The sequence below is a fragment of the Periplaneta americana genome, chromosome 2, assembly GCF_040183065.1.
Source record: "Periplaneta americana isolate PAMFEO1 chromosome 2, P.americana_PAMFEO1_priV1, whole genome shotgun sequence".
NCBI lineage: Eukaryota > Metazoa > Arthropoda > Insecta > Blattodea > Blattidae > Periplaneta > Periplaneta americana.
This window is the reverse complement of record NC_091118.1, coordinates 172745990-172766746: the sequence shown is the minus strand read 5'-3', so window position 1 is coordinate 172766746 and position 20757 is coordinate 172745990. Positions and strand designations below refer to the sequence as shown.

General features: G+C 32.8%; 1 protein-coding gene across 1 annotated transcript; it reads right to left on the bottom strand.

Moving 5' to 3' along the window:
• Window positions 1-1890: 1890 nt before the first annotated feature.
• Window positions 1891-13261, bottom strand: LOC138694823 (ankyrin repeat, PH and SEC7 domain containing protein secG-like). Its single transcript, XM_069818927.1, has 3 exons — window positions 13106-13261; window positions 8504-9093; window positions 1891-5414 (listed from the first exon to the last, which is right to left on the bottom strand). The coding sequence occupies exons 2-3, from the start codon at window positions 9083-9085 to the stop codon at window positions 4731-4733; spliced, it is 1266 nt and encodes a 421-aa protein (XP_069675028.1). The 5' UTR covers window positions 9086-9093; window positions 13106-13261; the 3' UTR covers window positions 1891-4730.
• Between the last annotated feature and the right edge of the window lie 7496 nt (window positions 13262-20757).

Sequence of the window (20757 nt, the reverse complement as noted above, 5' to 3'; positions counted from 1 at the left end):
ACATTGTGAATAAGGCTTGTAATTTGTTTACTAATATACGTACTTACCAGTGCGCATGCCTCAACGCAGAAATATAGGAAAAGCTACGCTCGAGATTTACATTCATGCGGCAAAGCGCTTCAAAGCGGGGTACGAACACGTTAACGATGGTAGACTAGCTGATCGGCGTGGAGTTACAGAGATATTGGAGAGGTGGTCTGTGGACCAGATGTCAATTATGACTTGTGTAATTAGTAGAGACGACTTTTATCAATTATTTGTGTAATTCGTGCTTTTCAATTTACACAAATTTGTATTCTATTTTAAAGTACGCGCTTGTGGTTTAGTTTTGATGTTAATTGGCCGTAACTCGGTAACCAGTAAAGATTTTGAGCAGCGGTAACTTTTAAAACGAATTTCCATTCTTACTCAACATTTTTCTCGCTTTGACCCCCCCCCCCCCATCTAACGTGAAAAACAAAAAAGTTTACCGCTTACCGTAAATTTTTTTCTGTGAGCAGATCACTTCAAAGTTAGTATTTTTTCTCACTTTTAAAAACAATATTTTGACTTCGAATTGTTTTCTATGCTTCCCTTGGACATTAACCTATCAATACAAAAAATTGCAGCGCGATTGTTTGAATATCATAGATGCTACGACGTGATAATGTTAAACGGAGCGGGAAATATCATTCTTGGCTACTCCGACTATCAGCTAGAGGCCTGTCAAGCTCCGCCTTGAGCATACCGCTTGCTTCACTCGTGGCGGGAATCCTGTGTCGGTGGTTGTAAAGTTTTAAAACACTGCACACATTGGATGTAGAAAAACTTATTGCTCGTGTGTTCGAAAGACCTGCCACGATATTAACTTTTCGTATAGATTCAAAACTGAAGGTACAATTTAATTAATTTTTTAATTACAAACTACTAATGAATTCGGATGAATGGACATCGTCGATCACCAATAGGCCTGATTTGGAGTCTTCGATCTCATTTCAAGAGTTTAATCGCTCTCTTCTGTATGTGCCTTAATACCACGAAAAATAAAAAAAAAATAAACAAATAAATAATAACTAATATCAATCAAATTATTGAGAATGTTCACTAGGCACTATTTTGTAAGAATTGTACAGTTTACCTCAGTGTGAGTATAAGCCGTTCTTCCTGCAAAATAGGATTCCCTGGCAATTTTTCCAAGCCTTCTGTATGAAATCTTTGGTTAAATAGAGAAGATAATCGAAAGTTTCGATTTCCACTCTCGGGTAGCTAATGAATTTTTCTGGAAAGTTCCGCAGATATTTAAAAAGATAATATTCACCAAACGCAACCCTTTCATTATTTATAGGGTGAAGGGAACACTCTCGAGAAAAGAATTCTTGTAATAATAACCACTTTGATTCTGCACTGTCTAATAAATCAAATTCGTCCTCACTACTTGAATCCCTTGCGATATAAAGTCTACACAGAGATTCCAAGGAGATGACCTAATCAGCTGTGAGTCAGCTGAGAGATTAAAGCGACCTGTAAACAAGCTTCAATTTGTGCACACCAAGCTTCCTTGTCTTTCATAATAGCGGAGCCTGCTAGCTTTAAAGCTAGGCGCCAACGTGTTCGTACCCTAAGGAGAACTTTCGGAACATCTGTCTTTAAAAATGTGCTGCTTTGGTTAATTAATGGTTTGTAAAGCATTTTGTGATATTTGCAATTGATTTCCTGTCGTTGCTTACACAACTTCCATTTTATTTATTTCCAAATAGCCGCAACGTCTTAAATACTAAGAAAAGAGCTCGTTTTCATGTTTTGTATTCAAAATAGCCCATAGATTTGAATCCATAAGTGCTGTTGAATCGCCGTGAGTCATGCTATATATCAACACAGTTTTATTCCATTAGTATGAAAAATGTAAGGATATTACTTGTACCATCACATCATATGATTTTTTTATTATCATTTATCGTATCAGTACAGTACATCAGTTGCCTCAGATTTCATTACAGACATGTTAATATAAGTGTACTTTGCTATTTGTTAAAAAAAAAAGTCGGTATTGTGAATAAGTAGCGTACATATTTTGAAGGAAAAATGAAGTCAGTGTCCATGTAGTCAAGCTGAGATTGCAACATAAAAATGCTTTTGAAAATTTACATTTGTCATTTTTTTAAGATTTATGGAACATTTATTTTATCTTACAAATATCACTACTCTAAATCATTTCGAAAATGTATGCACTTACACATAATAGACTTTTATTCATGTGTAATATACGTTTTATCTTATCTTACTAATTATTTAAATTAATTTTTTTCTTACATATTATACAACATCAATTAGCCATAACAAAATTGCTTAAGTCCTACCATGATTTAAATTTCCATTGTTGCTATAAGTTACCGATTGGATGTAAATGAAATGTTTGTAATCAACATAATATTACTTCATGGGATGAAATAATGCTAATTAAAATACCATTATTTCACATATAAAGTAATAAGAACAAAATTGCTTAAGTCCTACCGTGATTTAAATTTCCATTGTTGCTATAAGTTACCGATTGGATGTAAATGAAATGTTTGTTTGTAATCAACATAATATTACTTCATGGGATGAAATAATGATAATTAAAATACCATTATTTCACATGTAAAGTAATAAGAACAAAATTGCTTAAGTCCTACCATGATTTAAATTTCCATTGTTGCTATAAGTTACCGATTGGATGTAAATGAAATGTTTGTTTGTAATCAACATAATATTACTCCATGGGATGAAATAATGGTAACTAAAATACCATTATTTCACATGTAAAGTAATAAGAACAAAATTGCTTAAGACCCACCATGATTTAAATTTCCATTGTTGATATAAGTTACCGATTGGAGTGTAAATAAAATGTTTGTTCGTAATCAACATAATATTACTCCATGGGATGAAATAATGGTAACTAAAATACCATTATTTCACATGTAAAGTAATAAGAACAAAATTGCTTAAGTCCTACCATGATTTAAATTTCCATTGTTGCTATAAGTTACCGATTGGATGTAAATGAAATGTTTGTTTGTAATCAACATAATATTACTCCATGGGATGAAATAATGGTAACTAAAATACCATTATTTCACATGTAAAGTAATAAGAACAAAATTGCTTAAGACCTACCATGATTTAAATTTCCATTGTTGATATAAGTTACCGATTGGAGTGTAAATAAAATGTTTGTTCGTAATCAACATAATATTACTTCATGGGATGAAATAATGGTAACTAAAATACCATTATTTCACATGTGAAGTAATAAGTTATTTCTGACAGTAGCTGGGATGAGATAAAGTATTTTTACACAATTCAATTAAAATTCTTGAACCTATTTACAGTACAAATGCAGATTTAGAGTTTATGAAGTAAAAAGTATGATTAAATTACCTACCTTTTAAACATTCAGTGATTAATTTTGTTTCCTGGAAGTTAAATGAAGAAAATTTTCGACCATATAATACCAAATTATATGCAGAGTGTCCCATTTATCTTGATCACCCATAATAATTTGTTTCTTAAGTGCCAAATAAAAAATTGTTTCAAAAAAAGTTGTTTAAGTACAACTATAATACTATGGGCATATTTTTCTTGTAAACTTATTCATTATTCATTATTAACTTATTCATTAAGTAAAAATAAAATGGTATCCGCAAAAAATAATAGATACAGACAATAATTCTTAATAATTTAATTTAATTATAATTGGAATTAATTTGAAGAAGGTGTTTAAGGTGGGTGCTCCTGTTATGGCCATGTTCCTGATATGGTCACCCCGCTATTGTGAGTTAGTTAACCATAAAATCTACTAAATTGCAGCATGATCCAGTGAAAGGGCATCCTGGTATGTCACTTGATCGTTTTCCATCCAGTCAGGTTGAGCAATATGGCGTCAGTTGCCTGTTTTGCGGTTTTCATGTGATCTCTTCTTATTTTTCTCTGATAAGTCTCCTTTATTTTATGCATGTTTTTCAAAGACTTGTTCATAAAAACCATCATACTCCATTCAGTTTTTAATGTTCTGTTGATTGGTGTTGTCGTTGATGGCGTATCTTTTACGAATTGTTCATAATCAAACGATTTTCGTGAAAGCTTACCTGCTCCTGATATGGCCATATTAAATGCACCATGGCCATATCAAGTTAATTTCACTTTTATTTTTTCACCTGACAAATTTACATGCCTTATAGCTGAGATTACGCAAAAATTTTGTATTTTAAGAAAAACAACTTAATTTTTTATGGAAAAACCTGTTTTGACTACACTTTTGAATTATAAAAAAGATTATTAAGTGTCATGTTTATTCATTTTACACCAAAATTATTTAATTTTAGCACAACTGCGCTATCAAACTGAAAACAATCACGATTTATAGAACATGGAACAAGGGTGGCCATATCATGTGCACGTGTTCCTGATATGGCCAGTAGGTAGACTTTTGGAATTTTGGACTTTTTGGACAATTAAAGCTATTTTTATGGGGAAAGGAAATTGTTTTAAGAAAGTCCATTAGACTGAGAACGAGTAAGAAAAAAGTGGTTTACACTTTTTTTCAAAATGGCGGCTAGAAAAATTCTCAAACCTTAGCATGGTCACATCAGGGACACCTACCTTACTTAAAAATATCAACTTAGAACGAATCAACCTGTTTCAAATTTAGAGCAAAATACTTCCCTTTTTAAAATCCTGTAAGCAGGTTTGGTTTTATAATTTTGTTCTTAAACAGTATTACTTGCCTTCTTAAGATATGCAACTACATCTAGGTTATTTTCATCGGTAGCTAGATCTAACGGCGTCAAACCTGCTGAATTTTGAACTGAAACATCTGCTTTGTTATCAATAAGTAACTTAACAATTTCCAAGTTGCCACGAGCAGCTGCATTATGAAGAGGAGTCTGATTGTTTTTATCCAAGGGATCCACAGGCACACCACTTTCCAGAAGAGCTTCCACTGCCTCTGTATGATTGAAGTGAGCTGCTTGATGCAAAGGAAAATCACCAAAACCATTTGCGACATTAATGTCAGGTCCTCCCGAGTTGAACAATTCGCGGATTACATCGGCGTGGCCTCTGTACGCAGCTCTGTGCAGGGCTGACATGTCGCTGCTGTCTTGCAAGTTCACTATAGCTCCTCTGCTCAGGAGAATTTGCAAGGCCTGCAGCTTGCCCCGAAAAGCTGCCAGCATGAGAGGAGTCAAGTCATTAATGTCTGCGGCGTTGACGTCTGCTCCTCTTTCAAGGATGACTTCGATTATCGTGGGGTCGCCATATGCTGCAGCCAAGTGCAGTGGCTTCCAGTTCCTGTCCGAGATAGTGCTGTTCACATCTATCTCATTCTTTTCTAAGTAGTCGAAAAATTCCTCAGTTTTGTTCCTTACATCAAAGTCTTCGTGTGTGGTTACCTGTAAAATAGATATTATGTGGAAGTTTCAACAAAGTAAAAACCTGAAACACTAAAATATAATAAATAACCCAACGAACTACAAATTAAAGAATGATAATAAAAATAAACATTTATTTCCCTGTACTTGTTACATATTTACATTTTTGGGGAATGAGATGATGATGCAATTCAACATTTCATTATATTGACGCTTCGCTGTAGTATGTAAGAAAGTTAAGCTCGAGTGTGTGTGCGTGTGTTTGTGTGTTTATGTGTGTGAGTGTGTGTGTGAAGGGGGGAATTTTATTGTGAGAGGAGTGTGTGTCGAGTGGTGAAAGTGAGTGGTGAGATGAGCGTAATTTGCGAATGTGTTTTTTCTGAAATGTATGTATGTGTGTATGTGTCCATGTGTGGTTTAGTAGATGTGTATATCAATGTGCGCTTTTTAAAATGTGTGTTAATGTGTTTTTGTGAATGTTTATATGTGTCAATGTGTGTTTTTGTAAATATGTGTGTGTCGATGTGCGTTTATGAAAATGTGTGTGTCAATGTGTGTATCAACGAGTTTTTGTAAATTTCCGTGTGTCAATGTTTGTTTTCGTAAATTCGTGTACTAGTGTTTGTTTTTGTAAATGTGTGTGTCAATGTGTGTTTTTGTAAATCTGTTGTCAATGTTTGTTTTTTATAAATGTTTGTGTCAGTGTGTGTTTTTTATAAATGTGTGTTTTTATAGTTGTGTATCAATGTGCGTTTTTGTAAATGTGTGCATAAATATGTTTTTTTTATACTTGTATATGTCAATGTGTGTTTCTGCAAATGTGTGTGTCAAAGTGTGGTTTTGTAAATGTGTGTGTTTGTTAGTATGTGTTTGTGTAAATGTGTGTTTTTGTAAATGTGTGTGGCAATGTGTGAATTTATAAATCTGTATTTGTGTCAATGTGCTTTTTTTGTAAATATGTCTATCAATGTTTGTGTTAGTCAATGTATGTTCATGTAATTGTATGTTTTAATGTGTGTTTTTGTAAATAAATGTGTGTTTTTGTAAATGAATGTGTCAGTATGTGTTTTTGTAAATGTGTATGTGTCAGTGTGTGTTTTTGTAAATGTGTATGTGTCAATGTGTGTTTTTGTAAATGGGTATGTCAATGTGTGTTTTTATAAATGCATATTTGTGTCAATGTTCAGTTTTGTAAATGTTTGTATCATTCTGTGTTTCGTGAATGTTTGTGTTTGTCAATATGTGTTTTTGTAAACGCGTATGTGTCAGTGTGTGTTTTTGCAAATGTGTGTAAATGTGCATTTTCGTTAGATGTTTTTTTCTGGATGTGGACAAAGAGGCGGCAGACAGATAAATTAGACGTAAATGACTTTACAAGAATACTGTTTGTTTTAGTATTCCATATCATTAATTAAATAAACAATAAAAATCTTCAATTGTGTATGAACATAACATTGGGATTGTTCTTTAAATATAGCGATTGTATGGAAATAAATGTTGAAATTAATTTTCTACAGAATGTACTGTATGGTCCTAATAAAAGTAGAAGGCTTAGGTTAGGCTACTTATTGTATAAAACTAAACTTTTTTTTGTCATTATGTATATGTTCAGCGTAATAAATTTCGTTATTAATATCAATTACATTGTTCGATTTCTTTAGCTTAAGATACTCGAATGCATAATTTTGATTCGCTGAACACCACCAACTTATTTTTTTACAGAGTATGTTTGTTTGGTCATCAGTTTGGAAGATTGGTTGGAACCTCATAAGAGACACCACTAACGCATCACTCATGAGGTAACTAAGCCAGGAGATAATGGGGTGGGATGACCAGGTCTTTTCCCCCTTCACTGCATGCATCACTGACTAGTAACAGGTGTACCTCGTTCTAACCGTGACAATGCTTTTCAGTTCTTTTTAGTATTCTCATTATTGTATTGTGTTTCTGTTTTGTGAAGAATTTTAGATAAGGGCGCAAATAGCCATAGTAGCTGACGCGCCCTTTTTAAACCTCACTAACTAACTGACTAGTAACAGAGTATACTTCGCTAAATGTCTGCATCCAGTTCTCAAACCTTTTTGTTCCGTTCGATATGTTATTAAGCCAGAAGAAACCTGCAGTAGCTTTATTTATTTTCATGAATTAAAAGACTGCATTACATACTATTTAAGAATCCCATCATATGAGATAACTAAAAATTCTTTTTAAAATTAGTGGTGTGAAATTACATTTAAGGGTTTGGGTATCTATTTTACACATAACTTATCTTTTAAAATGCACTTAAATCACGTGGTAAATGATGCATATAGAAAATTAGGATTTATAATCAGAAATAAAAAGAATTTTAAAATATAAATACTGTTGATATCCTATATAAAATTCTAGTTAGAAGTAAACTAGAGTATGCGTTTATAATATGGCCACCTTAGTTCCAGTCCCATCAGATGCAAATAGAAAGGATGCAGAAAAGATTTTTACGTTACCAATACTAAAAAAAAATCCCATGTCGTCTTATAAAAAGCGAATTTCATGTAATCAGTTACTTTTTTAATTCATTATAAAACTTTGAAATCTAGACGATTAATAAATAGTCAAATTTTACTCTATAATACTGTTAATGGTAGGCCTATACTGAATAACTGAGATTTTCTTAAATTCCTTCAGTTCAATATAAAAAGAACAGAATTACGTCATAGGCAACCTTTTGTTATTCCAATTCCCAGAACTGTTGTCTTCAAGAACTATCCATTGTTTGTTTTGTGTAATACTTACAACTCTCTGTCTTTAAACTGTGATTCTCAATTAGATTTCAGTTTATCGATTAAACAATTTTATACAATTTTAAAAAGAACTATATTTCCTGAAATATTTAAATTTTCCTCTGATTTTGAAATAATTCTGCATTATTGTATTGACATTTGGCACTAATATTAACTGCAATATTATATTCTAGCATCTATTATCTATCCTTCTTTCTTTAGTTTGTGTTGCTTGTTTTGTTTTTTCGCTATTACGTATTCTGTATATAAATTGTTTCAATGTAAGCCACATATAATTGAAAGCTTACTTCTGTTGGTGGTGAAGTTTAAGTACATAAACAAACTTACGTAAGTTACACAAGGCTCAGACGAACACTTCTCTAATTTTTCCTCGAGCTCCTGGGCTCTTCTCTGCTCCTGTTCCAATTCTTCTTTTATTTCAATTATTTCCCTCTCTGCAAGATTTATCTTCGTATCGTAGTCTTCAGATTGACTGTTGAGTTGTGCTTCCAGTTCTGCAGACCGTTCTCGCTCTCTCTTCATTTGTCTCTGAAGCTCACTAATCCTTTTTTGCGAAACTTCCGGACAGTTGTCAGTAACGTTACATTTCCCGTTCCGCAGCTGTTGGTTCTCATACTGCAGGTCAGCAATTGAGCCTTCCAGTAGTCTTTTTTCTTTCTTGAGATTAAACAGTCTTTCCTCTAACTGGTCTTCTTTGTAATCCCAATGAGTCTTTTCTCTTTGGAGTACTTCTAATGTTGATATACACTCTCTCTTTAGTTTGAGCTGTGAGAGAATTTGTATGAGGAGCAATTGAATCTGAGCCTGTGATTCAGGCGAAATTCCCTCTGTTGTAGGGGGCAGAAGTGAGCCTATGTTTGAAGATGACAACCCTGTTGCGAGAGGCTGCGACAGTTGCAACGATGCCATTCTTCAGTCTGTTAAGATATAAAAATATAATTTAATTATTATTATTACCTATATGAGATTGTGTTACGGAATTTCGAGCTATAAAATCTTTTGTTTTAAACTAGGATTAGATATCCTATTATTTTAGATATAAATTATTTTTAACTTAAGTAGTATTAGTTATGGTCTTGAAACTTAAAGAATTTGGCAGTATTTTAGTCTTTTTAGAGGAATCTGTCCCTTAATCGATAGTCCGCGTTGAACCTTACCAAGATTAATATATGTATACCGCCGTTATAATGAAAATCTTTTTAGGGTTTGAAATTTTCTTAATTTAATTTTATAAATTATTTCAGGTCAAGGTGCAGTTTATGTTTTGGTGGAGATGGATTACATTTATATTTATTATTGGATTATTATTTGAAATTTTATTATGAAATTGGATTTAATTGTAATTTTTTGTAGATTGTAATGGTGATTTTGGCTCTAAAATATGTACACATCGCCCGTTGCTCTCATTATTTATTAATTGAGATAAGTCGTAACATAGTGGTTGTACCAGAAGGTGTGGCTGGGTTGACATTAATTAATACGGATTAAATCTTTAAGTTAAGAATTTCATTTACACCAGTGGTCGTCAGCACTCGCTGAAATGTGCAACGGGTACGCGGTGCTGTCCCGTGTACACTGTCGTGCAACAGGGAGAGATAGAGAGCATACCCGCTAGCAGCTACGGAGTGCACCCTAGTGCACTGCGTTTTCCGACGGTAAGAGAGACTAGCCCCTGATTTACACTGAATAATTTTATCGTGCAATTCGGTATAATCTGAGATATCATATAAATTTTTATTTTATTGTATTTTTTTGTATTCAAATTAATTGATTGTTTTTGTATATATTGTTGATTAAATTGTTTAATTATAGTTTATTTTTACTGTATGGTTTGTATTATTAATTTATAAAAGTAGATTTTTGTTGTACCTTGTGTATCAGGATTTATTAAATTATATTATAAATTTTTTAGATTGATTGGAGACTTTTGAATGCAATATATTTCATCTATACAGAGTGTTAAAAAGTATCCAATATTTCAGGAGGTGCTAGTATGTATCAAAACAAGAAAATAATGTCAACATGAGTCCTACAACACATACTTTCTGAGATCTGAACACTTATTCATAGGATGTGCTCAATGTGACTTCCATTCATGGCAATACATTCCTCTGCCCTTCGGCGTAAGGAATCGCGCACTCTTTGAAATTTGTTTTAATGCGTTAATAAGAAAGTCCTGATAACGATCCCCAGTTAATCTCTATGGTAGCACTTATGGCCCTATTAATCTATCACCAAGAACGCTTGTCCATAAGATGATTGAGAATCGGTGTTTATGCCTTGTTTCTTCAATTGCATGGGGATTTTCATCAGCCTACACATGCTGATTACGAAAATTCACAACACCATCTCTGCTGAACCCCGCTCATATCCGCAACCAGACTTTTTTTTTCAGTATTACTTGCGACGTATCATTATTCCATGCCAGGGGTGTCAACTACGGTATGATTATCTGGTAGCCTGCTGTATTGTAGGGCAGAGAAATGCATTGCCATGAATGGACGTCACATTGAGCACCTTCTATGAACAAGTGTTCAGATCAGAAAGTATGTGTTTTAGGACCCATGATTATTAGACATCATTTTCTTATTTTGATGCATACTATCACCTCCTAAAATATTGGATACTTTTTAACAGTCTGTATACATTTAAATCAATATTCAATAATTACTTTCAATATTCTTACTACAAATTTAATTCCAAGTATTTTCGTCATTAATGGGGCAGCGATTTTGAGATAATGGTGCCATTATTATTATTATTATTATTATTATTATTATTATTATTATTATTATTATCATTATCTTTATCATCACCATCATTGAATCTCCATAATTTACGAATAATCCTATTTCCATAAGGTATGTTAGGTTTGTAGTTAAAAAGAATAATAAATAAAACATAATATATAACAACAATACAAATATGTTTGTGTGAGATCGTGCGTATTTGCTTGGTTTCCGCACAAAAACAATCCGCGGAAAGTGTGAAATTCCACATTCAGTATTCCCAACCTAACACACATAACAATTTCCCTCTTCTTACCGCTTAGGTGACATATTGATTTTACTGCTTTAGGCTTTTAACATATTATTTTTAGAGACGTTCAATATAGTAATAATTATAAATTGGAAACTTACCACTGCAATTTCACCTAAATTGCACTGTTAATTATTGTTTTTAAATATTTGCAAAAATTAAGTAAACTCTACAACTCCACTAAAAAGTTACTGCATTCGTGATGCAAGTAACATTAAGGAAGCCGTGAAAAAATCAACAAGATTCCAGATGCCGAGTTATTACTGCAATATGTTATATAAATAATATTGTTAAAATATTAAAATGAAAAATAAATCATTACATAACCTTACCGTTTGTTTTAAGTTCGCATTTATAGACTGGGGGAAAAAAAAGACAGACATATATCACGGCCTGTTGGAATATAGTAAACACAGAAAACATTTTATAGCAACAATGTTGAAGATAGATATTTTAGTTTTTAAAAGTTGCCGTCATTGAACAGAAACCAAGATGGAGATTTCATTGCAACTAATTAGAAATTCCTCTTTCAGGTATGTAATAAACGATCTTCGCACAAAATAATGTACGATACACGAGCGGTATGTTTTCTTTCAATTCTCGGAAATTAAAAAAGCTCAACTACGTTTCGCTTTTTCAAACTTTTCCTCGAACATGAAAACTTCAACATACCGCTCTTGTAACGCATAGTACTATTACAGTCTTTTAAAAATATGGCAAGTGAAATTGAGGAAATATTTATAACAGCAAATTCTAACAAACATTTTGAAAACAGGACAATATGTAATGTTACATTCATGTAAATGTGATGTTTATTTATATCTTTCTGTCCAGAAAATTTATGTAGATCCGTGGGTTCATCCCGCTAGCTCAGAATTTATGGAAGTAAATAGATTTTGAACATGGGCAAAAATGCAAAAAAAATAAATAAACAAAAACCGAGAAAAATCGAATTAAACAGTGGAGACTGCAGGGGATTTAAAGCACGCACACCTTTAAAAATGGCTGCCAAAACAAGTGTTCTATGGGGCGTACCTCTAAAGATAGAGGTAAATATAATCTGCGTCTGTTTGCGCTGCTGTTCGTTATGTAAATCATGACACATTTCTTTTAAGGCAAGATAAAATTTCTTATACTTCTGATTAAAGTCAACAAATTAAATTAATATAATTTAAATTAATCTTGTTAGATAATTTGAACTTATCACCATATTTTTCTCTCTAAATTCACTTCTATCTTTAATATGTGAAATATTAATCTCCAAGTGTCCTGAATGAAAAAAGAGCTGTCCGAATTATCACGAATTCCGAATTAGTATAGTCCGAATTAACTGGTTTTCACAGTATGTGCAAAGTATAGTATGCCAATTTTTCACAAAGATCTCGGCTTACAACACAAACTTCCACAGTTTAATCATATTTCCATTATTCACCATGTTTACTGTTTCAGTAGCTGTGCATAAATGAAATGTGTATCAGAAATTACTGTGACATGACTTGAAACTCTCAATAAAATTATAAAATCGATGAAAACAAATACCCAGGATTCAACACGAAAACAACAGCTAAAAACAAACGTTATATTTTACATTTATATACACATTACTTTATTTACAAGTACTCTATCCACACACAACACTTTAATCAAAACTTGTAATAGAATGTTCATTCTGTATTGTTATATATAAGCAGAGAATTAATGTCAAATTTATTTAAAGCAATTTATAAATTTTTTTCGTGAAATGAAGAGAGAAATTGTTAGAATTTTCAATTAGATTCTTTCCAGTTTAAGAATCCGATTAATGTATTTCTTTCAGTATAAACAATGTTAGCATTCTCAATTAATTACACGTAAAATATTACAAATTAAACAATAAACATTTTTACTTACCAGTGTAACAAAAGTAACGGGATAATGCTGTATGTCTGTATGCTGTATGGATATGGAACTCTGTAACATCAAACTTATTGTGAGAGTGATGTGCATTCATTTCTTAGCAATAAATAAATTATGACATCAAATGAAGACATACGACTCATTTGAACTTTGACGTCGCAATTCGCCTTATCGCAACTAATAATAACATGACCTTAAAGCATGTTAAACGCTGTTTACCAATTATGTACACATTTTAATTTTACATGAGGAAAGAGAGTATAAGGAAATTTTATTGCAAATAGGTCACTACTCATAATCATAATCATTCATATTCAGAATTTTAGGTCACAGTACAAACTCACTGATCATTCTTTCCTCCTTTTAAAAGGATGAGGATAATGGCTCAACTTCTATTTCTAGCAATGACAAAAAATGTTTCTTCTTGCCAACTCCAACAGATAATATATCTAACTCTCAGTAAATCCAGGCACTGTAAAAAAAAATTAAAGTTGGAAGGGAATTCACCGAATGAAGGGGGGAGAGCAACGGTGAATTTTTCAATGCTAGAGGACTTTTTTCATTGCTACAATTTTGAAAATTAGCAATGGAAAAAATCCAAACAGCTCAACCATTGAACAATTCACCGAAACCTTGTAATTGCGTGAAACGTTTATGCTGTTCGTGATTGTTAATAATTATGAGCGTGATTGGGATGGTAAAATGTTCGGGATTTGAAATAAAAGTTTGCACATTTCAGAAACTGTCCACAGAATTAGATATCGGATACGTCAACTGAAACATTGTCCAAATCAGATCACCACTGGCACTGAAGTATAAAATTCTTATCTACAAGTCTCTTATCAGGTCAATTTGGCAATACGGATGTCCAATTCGGGGATGTGCATCTTCCACGCAAGTAAAGAGTCCAAGTAATGCAGAAACGATACTTGAGACTGATCAACGTGTCCCATGATATGTCAGTATAATGTGTTGCATGCTGACTTGTGTATACTTACTTATGGCTTTTAAGGAATCCGGAGGTTCATTGCCGCCCTCACATAAGCCCGCCATCGGTCCCTATATTGAGCAAGATTTTAATCCAGTCTCTACCATCATATCCCATCTTCCTGAAATCCATTTTAATATTATTCTCCCATCTACGTCTCGGCCTCCCTAAAGGTCTTTTTCCCTCCGGCCTCTCAACTAACACTCTACAGTAGAGCGTCTCGTTTAGGCACAGTGAAAACGTAAACAAAGTGCAGGTAACATGTGGGAGGAGGACGAGCCGTACGACAAACATCCGCTCCTCTTGCTCCAACATAACAAGACATTTCGCGGTTGAACGATTATAAAGAAAATCATACTGTTCTCCAACCAGGAGATAAACCGTGAAAGGAATGTGCTTACTATTACGTCTTCTATTGGAGCGAGGTAGATAGATAATATTAGAGTTATAACGTCAGTTTAAAAATCATGCGCTCTCCTACATATATTATTTCCTGTATGGAGGGATTAAAAGACCAGTAGATTAACCGTGATTTAATTTTGTAACCAGGGTAGTATACAAATGTGTATATCAGTGTTATTGTTTGAGCTGTGAGAGCTAGCCAATAGAGATCCGAGTACCCACGTGTGTGACCTTATGACATCTTATGACATCAACATTCATTCACAGCATCACCCCGCTCCGTCTCATTCCCTGGACACTTTCTCGTGGTTGGAGTACAGTATTGAATCCTGAGTAGCCGGCTTTGCGATTCGAATACACACATAAAGCGTTTGCTTACCATTCTTTCCACAGCCTTACACTGATGGATAGAGGTGAATCATTCTCCAATGTCTGGACTGAGATTAAGCCTACCTCTGTTGTTGTTTAGTCAACTGTCCGAAGACAGATCTGCACCTCACATGTGATAACAAAAAGGCACCACTTATGAGGCAACTAAGCCAGGAGATAATGGGGTAGGGTGGCCAGTTCCTTTCCCCCACGCCTACCTCTATTTCCTAGTTATTCAAATACCTTGTTAAGAATATGATGGGTGAAATTTATATTTTCTACAATTGAGGGGTGCTCTGCAATAACAAGATATGTATAAGAAGTGGGTTTTTGGCAGTAATTAAAAGTAACATTGTTTTCATTAACAAAGAAAGGCCTTTGCAAATCTGCGTTTTTTAATTAGTGTTATTGATAGTTTATATGCATAAGTTTCATGTATTATTCGTCAAAATCTCGTTATTGAATTTGTTATTTTAATACATTAACGGTAAAGTACTCCGACTTACCTTGTTACTGCAGTCATACGATACAACTTGCCTTGTTATTGCAGTCATACGATGCAACGATACAACTTGCCTTGTTATTGCACTAATACGATACAACGATACAACTTGCCTTGTTATTGCAGTCATACGATACAACGATACAACTTGCCTTGTTATTGCACTAATACGATACAACGATACAACTTGCCTTGTTATTGCACTAATACGATACAACGATACAACTTGCCTTGTTATTGCAGTCATACGATACAACGATACAACTTGCCTTGTTATTGCACTAATACGATACAACGATACAACTTGCCTTGTTATTGCAGTCATACGATACAACGATACAACTTGCCTTGTTATTGCACTCATACGATACAACGATACAACTTGCCTTGTTATTGCAGTCATACGATACAACGATACAACTTACCTTGTTATTGCAGTCATACGATACAACGATACAACTTGCCTTGTTATTGCAGTCATGTGATACAACTTGCCTTGTTATTGCAGTCATACGATACAACTTGCCTTGTTATTGCAGTCATACGATACAACTTGCTTAATTATTGCAGTCATAGGATACAACTTGATTGTTATTGCAGTCATACGATACAACTTGCCTTATTACTGCACTCATACGATACAACTTGCCTTGTTATTGCAATCATACGATACAACTTGCTTAATTATTGCAGTCATAGGATACAACTTGATTGTTATTGCAGTCATACGATACAACTTGCCTTATTACTGCACTCATACGATACAACTTGCCTTGTTATTGCAATCATACGATACAACTTGCTTAATTATTGCAGTCATAGGATACAACTTGATTGTTATTGCAGTCATACGATACAACTTGCCTTATTACTGCACTCATACGATACAACTTGCCTTGTTATTGCAATCATACGATACAACTTGCTTTATTATTGCAGTCATATGATACAACTTGCCTTGTTATTGCAATCATACGATACAACTTGCTTAATTATTGCAGTCATAGGATACAACTTGATTGTTATTGCAGTCATACGATACAACTTGCCTTATTACTGCACTCATACGATACAACTTGCCTTGTTATTGCAATCATACGATACAACTTGCTTTATTATTGCAGTCATATGATACAACTTGCCTTGTTATTGCCTTATACGACTTATTTCATATCCATGAGAACATTGCAGATTCTTTCTGAGGTTGAATACGGGTTAACATGTAATACACAAACATAAAACAATTTAAGAGCTGAACTTTATTTTCACAATACAAGTTAAGTATACAATACATGGTATAAGAGAATAGAACTTGTGTATTTTCTTGTATATCACAGTATTTTTAGGTAGTGGGGGGGGGGGAATATGTCTTCTCAAAATCAAAATAAATCCAAAACAATGGAATCACCTTATGAGTATTGTTATAGTATTGCTTCCAAAACGTTTTCTTCATATTGATTTGATTAATTTACGAAGGAATAGTTTATATGATCAGTCAGTATTCCAGCTCGGATTCATCACATTCAGAATCTAGTGCTTCTGGCCTAGGTGCAGCTTCGAAAAGCGTCTGATAAAACTGTCTGCTCCCTTCAGTGATGTCTGAACGTCTGCATCGACACTATAGCCCTCTACTGTCTACGTAACGAAACTTGCGACATAGTCATATTATAAGCTGTGCATAAGCAGTAAGACATTTCATACTCGCCACGTTTGTGATGGAACAGCAAGATAAGTGCGTTTGCTTCGTATTTCTAATGATGGCGACTGTACGAAGTATGTGTAGCCTATATACCTTGTTATTGCAGAGAACCCCTCAATGTTAAAGATAGATACCTAATTCATATTTTGAACATTCCATCTCCTTGTTATAAATATTTTTTGGTATAAGTTTCATTATAATAAAGTGTTTTGTTATTTATTCAAATTTAAAGAGACAAACATATTTTCAAAATCTATCTTCTCTTACAAAATTTAATATTCATAAATGACTCTGATTAAGGTTTTGGCTGATATGTAATCCTACATATATTATCTGGCAATACATTTCACTTGATGATATGTGTAAGAGGAAAAAGAATGGTCTGTATACATCTGAATTCTGATTAGTATAATATGCATCTAGTCGACGATGTATGCAATAGAGAGGGAAAGGAACTGGCCACCCTACCCCATTATCTCATGGCTTAGTTGTCTCATGTGATACCTTATTGCTATCAATTATGAGGTTCAATCCGTCTTCTGACAGTTGATTAAACAAACAACAAATGACTCACTTTTTACAGCATCTCTGATATGATTTAAAAAGACTTAAGTATCCAGAAGTTTAAATTTACATCTATAAATGGAGAGAAGATTTAAAAAAATTGTACAACTTCAAAATTTAAATTGTTAGTGACTACTAAATATGTGTTATTATTATTTTTTTAATTTCTAAAGTATTTAGTTTATCGAAGAAATGATACTGCGTTTCGTTAATCACAGTACCTCTATGTAGAACATGCAGCAACAATTTCATGTTTCTAGCATCAAAATAGTAAGAGCCTTTGCGAAATGTGCTGAAAAAAAATGTATGGGAAAACAGCTTGTAAAGTTTGCATGGAATATAAGTTCATTGGTGCAGCCATTTAAATATAACGTAATTTTTACGCTTCTAAGGGCTAAAGAATACCGAAACTTGCTTAACATATAAATAGGAGGTTGTTGAATCATTTTTCATGAAGAAAAAAATAATAAAATGCGATTTTGACTGAAAATAACAAAAATTTCATCAATCTCCCCCTGTCCGCCTCCTTAATGCATCTTTCATCTCTTATTCAGAAAATAATTCTTTACTATCTGTTCAAGGAATGTAAAATCGTATGTCGTTATCAGTGGTGTTAGCTCTAAAATGAAAGAAAAGCGGTTTGATAATAATAGAAGAATTTTATTAATGAGCAAATATGCAAACATTCTAAGAAATCTGTAAGCAGTACCATTAAAATTCGAAATGAAGGCGATTAAAATTCTAGTATAAATGGTATAAAATAGCGTAATAATTTTCATTCACTTAAAAATATTACAGAACACAAACTTTAATATTTTCCACATCACACTTACAGATCATTAACCATAGAATACATACATAGTGTTCTGCCAAATGACAGGTCTTTCACTGCAAACCCATCATTCTCCAATCTTTCCTATTTTCTGTCTTCCTCTTTGTCTTTGCATATGATCCATGTATCTTAATGTCGTCTGTCATCTGATATCTTCCTCTGCCCCGAACTCTTCTCCCGTTCACCATTCCTTCCAGTGCATCATTCAGTAGGCAGTTTCTTCTCAGCCAGTGATCCAGCCAATTCCTTTTTCTTTTCCTGATCAGCTTCGGAATCATTCTTTCTTCACCCACTCTTTCTAGCATAATAGTTCCATCTTTTTAATACTTCTCCTTTAGAACATGATGTTTCGAAAAGCCATCATTATCACTGATATTGTCTTTCTTACCTAATGTGTCAATAATTGTTTCACTGTAAATTTTAACTAATAATAAATATAAAAACTATGTTTCTATTACCTCCGGTGTTTAAGGAATTAAAAAAAAATGTTTCATTCGTTAAGCTATCTAGAACCAGTAGAAATGGTCGTCTTTAATTCTATCACATTTGAGTGATTTTAACCAATAACTCTTTTATGCGTTTTATTCAGTAAAATACGGAGAAGGCAATATAATTATTGCATTTTATGGAGTACTAGTTGATATTCTATCTTACATAGGCCCTAGCATCGAGTGAAGGAGGATAGGTAATACAAGATTAAACTTAGCAAAGCACCAAGAACTAACTCCGGGAGAAAGAATGTTATTAAAAAACTATTAGTTTGATAATATTAAAATATTACTAATACTCTTCATATTAAACTTCCGTTTATTAACAATTTCTTGATGGATGTGAAGATGGATTGCCCTATTTCTTGAATATAAAGAAGATATTTTCCCATTTGAGTCGGCAAAGACAAATAAATGAATAAGAAAAGTGATTTTTGTTGGGCTCAAATAAGAGAAACTACAAAAGACGAAACATTCGGTTATGCTTTGAATGGAGTAGAATAGTGACTGTAATAACAGCCAAAGATATCTGCAACCATTTCTTTTTTCAATATTATAAAGCAGGTGACTATCAGAAAGGCACTGGAAAGTTTAGGCGAGGTATATTAAGCAATGGGGGATAATATGTTACTTTGAAATTTACTTCCTGCACTCTCATTCAGATGAATTTACATAAAACCATAGTGTTGTCAGTGACGAACATGGGGAGAATTTTCACTATGCTATTTAAAGTACTATGTAGAAAGGTTACCAACAGAATGAAGTGCTAATAAGCTAACACACTACTTCTTGCGTAATATGAGGAAATTTCCCGAAGTATTACATACAGAAACAAAAATCGAAACGTTTTTGTGCACTATAAGTAAACGTATGAGGTTACATGATTTGTATATACTTGTTCAATAATGTAACTTTAATAAATAGGATTGTATGTATATAACTACAGATTTCTTTTATCGGTAAATACTATTTACATAGTCTAACTTTCCTATCAGATTGAGAATGTTGTTGGAAGAGTAGCATATTTATGTTGGATTGTACATGAATAAAAAGAGAATATGAAGTTAATATCATATATTATATTTAGTTTCTTTCAGGGTTATTTCCTAGGTATATTCATTCGCTTTCATTTTATTTCATTTGAACATTATTTTACAAACCTATGTAAAAAATCTCTTTGCATATGAGAAGACAACATACGGTATTATAATAATGGTTATATTATCATTGAATTATGCTTCTTGTGTTCTCAAGATATTCTTTAGTATCCTTAGGGAAAACAGTAAAGTGCCTATCCAAAAATATAACTTCAAACAATAACAGTATCATTGTGTATGAAGTGTAATACACACTTATTAATCTTATTAATTTTACCTTCACTAAAGTTAAAAAAAAATTAGTGATTGCGCTTAACGTCCACGGAGCTATATAATTTGACATAATTAATTTAAATTGTCTACTGTCGCTACAGTTTTAAGTTCCATAAAGGGTAAATTAATTATTTGTCAATGTTAATCTTTCTTCGTATATGTTATACCTAGGTAATTTTCTTCCAAGTAGATATCCACTTACTGATATATATATATATATATATATATATATATATATATATATGTTGAAAGAAAAGTATAGATATAATATTAGATTTATACAAATTTGCTTCAGCAGTCTGTTGGAAAATACATACTACCGTACAGCAGATTATATTTAGTTATTTTATAGGTACAGTACCAGTATTCATATAATAATAATAATAATAATAATAATAATAATAATAATAATAATAATAATAATAACAATGG

Excerpts from the sequence above, each read along its gene's own strand:
- LOC138694823 (XM_069818927.1), bottom strand. The coding sequence starts at position 9,085 with ATGGCATCGTTGCAACTGTCGCAGCCTCTCGCAACAGGGTTGTCATCT. Across the intron at positions 5,415-8,503 it reads CTGAGCCTTGTGTAACTTAC|GTAACCACACACGAAGACTT; the intron begins GTAAGTTTGTTT and ends TCTATTTTACAG.